Source organism: Toxorhynchites rutilus, chromosome 1 (assembly GCF_029784135.1).
Source record: "Toxorhynchites rutilus septentrionalis strain SRP chromosome 1, ASM2978413v1, whole genome shotgun sequence".
In the NCBI taxonomy this organism is placed as follows: Eukaryota; Metazoa; Arthropoda; class Insecta; order Diptera; family Culicidae; genus Toxorhynchites; species Toxorhynchites rutilus.
The window spans coordinates 21,252,678-21,261,273 of NC_073744.1; the positions used below are offsets into that span (position 1 = coordinate 21,252,678).

The 8,596-nt window shown below is 40.7% G+C and overlaps 1 protein-coding gene across 1 annotated transcript; it reads right to left on the reverse strand.

Moving 5' to 3' along the window:
* Nucleotides 1–679: 679 nt before the first annotated feature.
* Nucleotides 680–3,684, reverse strand: LOC129779832 (uncharacterized). Its single transcript, XM_055787564.1, has 2 exons — nt 1,407–3,684; nt 680–1,107 (listed from the first exon to the last, which is right to left on the reverse strand). Exons 1-2 carry the CDS (start codon nt 3,682–3,684, stop codon nt 680–682), a joined length of 2,706 nt encoding a protein of 901 aa, XP_055643539.1.
* Nucleotides 3,685–8,596: the final 4,912 nt, after the last annotated feature.

Below are 8,596 nucleotides of genomic sequence, written 5' to 3' on the forward strand. Positions count from 1 at the left end.
GAGATTAAAGTTGAAGACTAGCAGCGAAAAATGTTACTGTTTTTTCACCAAGCAGTGGACTGTATTCTGCGATCATGTTTGTGCGTGTTCGATTGCAAATTTTCCACAGCCGCCCATGCGGCTGACACGCAAGATCAACGAATCTGCAAATCTCAACCAAAGTAGCAGTTATGCTACTTAGGAGAGAGTGCGTTTCCACGGAATGATTCCGAGCGGCCCAGTGCCGCGTGCAATGCGAGGTATGGAAAATTCCATACCACTTTGGTCCTGTTAGGGACCAATCCAAAACACAAAACTGTACCACGGACCGAATAAGGGATTAACTAGTTGATAGCAAATTAAAGTATTTATTACTTTGTACACATTTTATATTTACAGCAAATTTACAATATTTAACAAGTTCAAATATCAAACTTTCTTTTAAGCTCTTTCTTCTATCGTGAGTTCAGCACATAAAATAAACATCTTCCTTTGGCGGTTGAAATAGAACTCCCTCCCTGCACGCAGTGCAGTTTGCTTGCGCTCGCAATGCACTCTCCCACGGGTGGGGCGTATGTTGGTGTTTGTGTCCTCGCGATCGTCCTTTCGTTGCGTTCCTTCCTCTGCCATCCTGTCGGTCGTACTTTCAGTGCGCTGCGCTGAGCGGTGGACTGAACATACTCCCACGGCAGAAGAAAAGTCATTCTGTTGAATTATCCTTGTCCTCAATCGATGCGTTGTCCAAAATAGGTAGTGGCGCTGGTTTGTGGATCGGTCTTCTAAAAGTTGAATCGCCAACACCTATATCCACGACTTGAACTAGGCCATCAAATCCAAGGTCGGTTTGTGCGACTGGGCCTATCTCTCTTTGTTGAGTTGGAACCTTGTATTTCTTTGGGAGGACGACTGTATTGATAACCACGTTGAATTCCTTTTTTGTCCATTTTGCTCTCAATAGGAGGTCTACCAAATGTTCATGAGACCAGCGATTCCAGAAATACTGTCTCAGCTGCTGGATGCGTTGCAATCGGTACAATCGATTTATGGGAATATCTTTATAGGAGAGTTCGAGTATGGATATTAGAGAGCTACCAATAACCATGTGTTCAGTTATCAAAACTTCTGGGTCTTTTGGGAACAATGGGAAAATAGGGGTCATGAGTTCCTAATAACATAAAAGAGTCGCAAATTCCATTTTTTAAGGATAGTTTGTTTATAAACATGATTTAGAAGAATCGTTAAACTTTTTATTCCGGCCTCCCAATGAAGCGCACTTGAGGGAAAGGATGTCCATTCTTTTGCTCTAGTTTTTCGCTTGCGTTTATTACTCCTAGCATCTCTTGATAGTACATAAGTTTTGATATTTTTATCATTCTTCTTTTCGAAATTTAACTTTTGCTTGCAAAGTTGCCACTTTAGAATCCTACTTGCATCTGGTTTCTCATTTATTTCATAAAAGTGTTCTGAGCGTACAAACTCTTCTATGAACTTATCATATTGTTGTTGGCCTTCCTGTTGCTTGTATAGCTTGTATTTCTTTAGAACTCTATGCTTAGAATCTTTTAGCTGTCTATATGTCTTCTGCGATGGTAGTTGAACCATATCATAACCTTGAAAGTTGCGACGCAATGTAGACTGAGAGTGAGCTTCGCACTCATCAATCTCGATTGGCACACATTGCTTAGTGGCCACGTGATCCAATTTTCCAAAATTATGAATCTGTTGACTTAATTGCTTTGTTGGAAATGTTACTGTATGTGAATGAAAGGTAGAACCAGATACAGATTCGCTTTTAACCTTTCCACCAATTAGCCATCCAAATTGCGAGTCCATCAAAGTTGGCAATTTTTCTGAAAACTTCACTCGTCCGGGTTTAATGAGATCATCGAACCACTCCATTCCGATTAGCAAATCTATTTGTCCAGGTTTGTAGAATGAAGGGTCAGCCAATTGTGTTCCGGGCGGAATGTTCCATGAGGCTATATCTATCTCGTAAGTTGGCAGAATACCAGTGACTTTATGAGTAACCAAGCAATTCAAATCGATTTCGAAGTTGCTATATTTAGAGCATACTTTTATCCTAGCTTTGTGTTGAGCTTTGGATTTGATGTTGCTAACTCCGTTTACTGATATGTTTGCCTTTTCTTTCTGCACTCCTAGCCTATCAAGCATTGACTCTGAAATGAAGTTGATTTGCGAGCCACTATCCAAAAGTGCTCGACTTGTATGCGGATTTCCGTCTTTATCCAAAACTATAACTTGTGCTGTTAGCAAAAGCACTTGCTGAGCTGGTTTTCCATGCGTGTTGGAATAAGCAGCAGTAATATCCTGCATTGATGAACCTCTCGAAGTGCTGGGAGTGCAATGCTGTTTTTGATTCTCTAATGCTGTATGTCTTTTACCCATATTTGATGAACGAACTCCTTCCCTGTGAAGCAAACTGTGATGTCTACGCTGACACTTTGAGCAACATTTAGATGATGGACAATCTAACCCACGGTGACCTCTTCTCAAACAATTGAAGCAAACTCGTTTGTCACGCACCATTTTGAGTCGCTCATCAATATCCAATCCATGAAAACTTGAGCATTTGAATGCGAAATGGTTACCTTCACAAAACTCGCAATTAGCCGAAACTGTAGCTGTGTTTACTCGCGAATTTGGTTGTTTGTTCGATACTTGATTTCTTTTATGTGACATAGAATCTAACAGTTTTTGATTGTTACTTGTATCGGACACCTGACATCTTTCAAGAATGGAAATGCGATTTTTAAGAAATGAGATTGTATCATGATAATTCGGAAGCGACCCATGTTCCATTGTTGATTCCCATGCTCGTTTGCTCTCTTTGTCTAGAGCGCTAGTAAGGATGTGTACGACAACCAGTTCGGACACACCTGAAAATTCCTGACCCAGAAATTTCAAATTTTCGACATGACCCACACATGTATCAACAAGCTTCCGTAATTCGCAATGATCTTCTTTAAATATCTTCGTTATGCTTAACAGACCAACAATATGCATATCAATCATGCGCCTCTTATCCTCGAACCTCTCTCTTAAAATTTCCCATGCGCGATCATAATTGCCATCAGCAATTGTTTTCGCATCAATCAAACCGGCAGCATCCCCAATCAATGCTTTCTCCAAATGATAGAGCTTGATTCGTGGTGGCTCATTTGACTTGTTCACCACATCCCCGAACATAATCTTGAACTTTTCCCACTGCTCGTATTTGCCATCAAATGTAGGAATGGCACGAGGAAGCGATTGTTGCACAATCAACGGCTGTTGACTTACTGGTTGACCAGTAGCAGGACGAGAGTCAGGTGCGGCAAAATTCTCGAGCCACGTCTCGAGAAAAATCGACACATTATCGTATAGCGTCTCGAATTCAACGTACTCACAGTCTTGATCCTCTTTCCGATCATGCGCCACCACCGCCACGATCCGTTCATGGTAGTTGTGAAATTCCTTATAGGCAGCATCTAGTTTCTTTATGTACACCTTTACCTGTGGCGATGTTAGCTGCGTTTGTTCCTCTTCCACTCTCTCCAACATGTCGTATAAGCGGATGATTTTCCCTTTCGCTAGTCCTCGAAGATTGGACAGCGTGTTGTACTCTGCCATGTCGGCGCCATCGCCGCTACCGGATTGCGCACCGGTCCCGCCAGCAGCTCCACCTTTAGCATGCGTGTTCTTCATTCTGTAGCACTTGAAATCACTTCCACTTTAAGCTTTAATAGTTTTTGTTGCACATTAAATGTTTTCATAAATTTACCAATGTCCAATATCTTTTTCCACTAATCCAATATTCACTTTTTGCAATTTGCAAGCACTTTTTCCAGTCTTTTTGCGATTCACTATTTCAATTTTGTTTGCTACCAACCAGCTAATCCACTCACTCAAATCCATGGCACAGTTTGCTTGCCAGATCGTTGACCAAAATCCAAACGCCATCCATATGTCATCCGGCCTCCATCCGGTTCGAAGGACCAAATGTTTTTTCACCAAGCAGTGGACTGTATTCTGCGATCATGTTTGTGCGTGTTCGATTGCAAATTTTCCACAGCCGCCCATGCGGCTGACACGCAAGATCAACGAATCTGCAAATCTCAACCAAAGTAGCAGTTATGCTACTTAGGAGAGAGTGCGTTTCCACGGAATGATTCCGAGCGGCCCAGTGCCGCGTGCAATGCGAGGTATGGAAAATTCCATACCACTTTGGTCCTGTTAGGGACCAATCCAAAACACAAAACTGTACCACGGACCGAATAAGGGATTAACTAGTTGATAGCAAATTAAAGTATTTATTACTTTGTACACATTTTATATTTACAGCAAATTTACAATATTTAACAAGTTCAAATATCAAACTTTCTTTTAAGCTCTTTCTTCTATCGTGAGTTCAGCACATAAAATAAACATCTTCCTTTGGCGGTTGAAATAGAACTCCCTCCCTGCACGCAGTGCAGTTTGCTTGCGCTCGCAATGCACTCTCCCACGGGTGGGGCGTATGTTGGTGTTTGTGTCCTCGCGATCGTCCTTTCGTTGCGTTCCTTCCTCTGCCATCCTGTCGGTCGTACTTTCAGTGCGCTGCGCTGAGCGGTGGACTGAACAGTTACATTGGACCTTTTGACTGCTCGCATTTGCACATTGGGCATATTACGTTGCACGATAAGAATTTGAAACTAACTACTAAACAACAATCCAAATAACAGCATTTCATTCTAAAGGCAGATTATTATTGTTATCACTCGTCGAATTGCACTAAAATCGGTAACAACACCTGTAAGAAACAAAAACACAAAACGACCGAAGTACGACTTCGTATTGCTTTGACTGCTTTGTTACTTCGGACGTTTCGGGCGTCGGAGAAAAGAGGCGTTCGAAGTAACAGCCGGGCGCATAAAATCCGAATCTGTACATTGGATATTTTTTGTATCGGCGATAAAAAGATGAAGAAGATAGATACGTGAACGATTGTTTTTGTAATACATTCAATGATTGAAAACTAATAGTGTGCATCCATTAACTCGATTTGTTTACATTTGTTACATAGGACCTTTATAGGAGTTACGCGAGAATTAATTTCTTTTCTCAAATGCTGAAGGAGTCGCTGCGGAGACTACGATTCTCCCAGAAGTTTTATCCTAGGCACGGCTCTGACTGCACCGGAAGGTTTTTCCATGAGTCGTTCTCAAATTCTTTAATGTATTTTATCAAGAATCAGCTTCGTAACTTGTTACATTATGAGGTCGCACATGCTTGGCCCAACTCTCACGATTACTCCATCAAAGTTAAAATGGAACAGTCGTCCAGAACGACGAATGTGTTAACACACCTTAAAGTATTATACTAACAGAGATCAACTCACTGAACGCTTTTGATTTACTCACTCGGGCGGGCGGACCGTGACAAAGTCCAGTCACGGTCGCCATGAAGTATCATAGTAAGCGACTGTCACAGTTGCCATGAAATATTATTATTAGCGACTGTGACGGTCGCCATGAAGTATTTCATCAATTGTTAACGAACTGAAGATCGTGCACGAGGGAAAGGACTTATTTGGAATAGCTGGCACTGTATAACTAGTATTCAGCTGGGTGTTATTAAAGTCGGGGTCATTAACAGGATTTCCCGTATGAAGGTTATATTGTTCTTTATTACATCACAAGCGGAAACATTCCTTTGCTTGCCTGTGTTGTTTTATAAAGTTTCATTATTGTGTTAATAAGGCATGCGGGAAAGTGTTAGGTACAGATGTTAACGAGGTATGCTGAATTCAGATTGGGGTCAAGAAATATTTGGTAAGAACTTTTTTGAATCTGGGACAGCTTGTATGATTGTATTTTACAACCTTTCTCGCAATGTTACAGCAACAACAATGTGTTGGTCTTCTTCTCTCGGTACGAATGATTTACAACTGTTGTTTCTAGTTTGGGGGTACGTTTAATTGTAGTATGTAAAGTGGATGGTGCTTGAATTCGCAACCGTCTATTCCACATTTGGTTCATAATTTTGCAAAAAAACTGTTGGAATTTCGTCACTCGGTGCCCCGGTTTACTGCAGATTGAACGTTTGCGTTCTGTAGTTTCAGAACTCACGTATTAAGTGCGTTACACATACAGCGTCACCGTTACCGTCCTGTCAACTATTCTCTAGGACTTATTTTGCCGACGTCAAAGTTGCCGGTATGGTGTATGTGAATGCTACCATACGATTTCCATGGGAGAATATTTGAAATTTCATTCCTTTACGTTTACTTCACGATAACGGGACGGTGTATGTGTAGCGCACTTTACTCTTTTGAGCCTCTCCGTCATTCGAATTGTGCGTATAAAGCTGCGCTGGTACCTTCGGTTATCCGACGGAAACTAGGACTCTAGGAATTCGGTAACTTGACTTGCGGCAGAAACCGCGTGCGTCATGTAAGTGACGAGTTTCCGCACATTGGGTATTGTTTGATCGTACATTCGATTATTACTATTCGGGGGTCAGATGAACCCTCTGCAACACTTCGGTTTCTGCTCTGAACTTCGGAAAGGTTTGAAGTTTGGCTTTTAAGGCCCGCCAACATAATGGCAAGCTCGAGCTTGAGGCCAATCGCTCTCAGGGTCGGCTCTTCTGTCAAAATCTTTCCGAGCCTCAGATGTAGAGTAGAATAAAACGCGTAAATATTTTTTCTGCCTAACATATGTTGGAGTGCTTATGGTTTGTCCACTGCTGGAATCTTGATCGCTGTTCGTAGATCCCTTTCTAAACTCCAAATTAACGGGTTCTGTTCATATGGAAAGTTGGAGTTACATACGGATCTTTTGACGTAGAACTACGTCTTTAAGGATGGGTGCCAAATCAGAAAGCAGGTCACGTTTTTATGAAATAGAATTAACGTTAATAACTATTTTCACTGTGAACGAATTCATATGATTTGCATACCAATCGAATCGAAAATTCCATAAAATTTGTTTGATATGCTATACATTACAATTCGCTAATCTCTAAAAGGTTTAAATTCATGAAAACTGGAAGAATTTCATTTTCCCCATACATTTGTTCTTCCGATATGTGTTTGCTAATCCTACCCGTATTTCGAATGATTATAACTCGAACATTTCTTAATAGACCGGAAAGATGTTTGCATCAATTGACAGAAAATATTTTAACGCGTCTATCACGATTAATAAAATGTTATTTTTCTTTAGATGAACAATTGAATAACTGTAAAATGTCAAGCGTTATCTGAACGTCCTATCTGCCAAGTTTTGATTGGCCCGATTTACGGTTTCCTCAACACAGAGTTCAAAATCGATGTACCTGTAGAAATCCGCTTTACATGCAAGTCGGAGGTTTTCTTGCTCCCACCGAGTTGTGTTTCCCTAACACGGACTTCAAAATTAATGTGCCCGAGAGAATCCAGTTTGCAAATACATGCAAGTCGGGAGTATTTTTTGGTGTTGAGTACTTTTGTACTCGCTTGTCGTTATGCAGACCGGAATATGTTTCCCTTAAACGTACTTTTAAACTGATAAGTCTGGGAAAATAGTCATTCCAGATACTAGAGGTGAATGAACTTTCGCGGTTCGAGAACTACGTAAACATGAGATGAGCAATAATTTCAGAGGGAAATGTAAAATACAATGATCGTTTGACAATTATTCCGTTCATATATTTTGGTAGTCGTAGGCATCATACCAAACGTAAAAGGACGTTCATCAAATTTACTTGTAACAAATAACATAATTTATTACAAAAATTTCGATGCATTTTAAAATAATATTCGAAGTGGTAAACAAGTGGATTGCATAATATAATTGCGTAGTTCTACGTCGAAAATGCGGTCGTGTCCTAGGTACAACCTCTTACATTTTGACGTAGAACTACGTCTTTCATTAAGGGTGCCAAATCAGAAAACAGGTCACGTTTTTATGAAATAAAGTTAATGTTAATAACTATTTTTGCCGCGAACGGATTTCGGCGATTTACATACCAAACGAATCGGAAATTCCCTAAGATTTGTTTGATATGCTATACATAACAATCCTATAGTCTTTATGTGGTTTAAATTGATGAAAATTGGAAGCATTCCCGTTTCCTCATATATTTGTTCTGTCCATTTGTGTGCTTTCCCGAACAGAGCTGTCAATAACGAACAACTTATCGACGAGCAACGAAGGGGAAATCGTAAGATGTAAAGTCTCCGTGAACAAAGGAAAAGAAGAAGAACGAAGGGGAATATTTGCCTAAAGTATAAACAGTGGATCTCGCTGAGGCATAAGAGACGAATGAACTCTCAGAGTTTAAAGTCTCTCTAATTCAATACCTTCCTTCCTTCCTTCGCTGAGGCAAATTTCCATTCCTCGTGAGGAAATTGACTGAAGAACGTCGTTGCTGGGCGAGTTGGACGGCGAGGGATCGAATGCCTTTCTCAAGGCAATGGGGGTGGAGGAGTAATATTATGGATATGTAAAGTTTTCCAAGGGCCTTTTTGAAGGTTAGAGACGAATGAGCTGCAGAAGTTCAAAACTCAAGCAAGGAATTTATTATTAAATTATTAATTCATTTGGGCTCGCATGCCAGTCGCAAAACTGCTTTCAACTAGTATTGTATTCGCGCT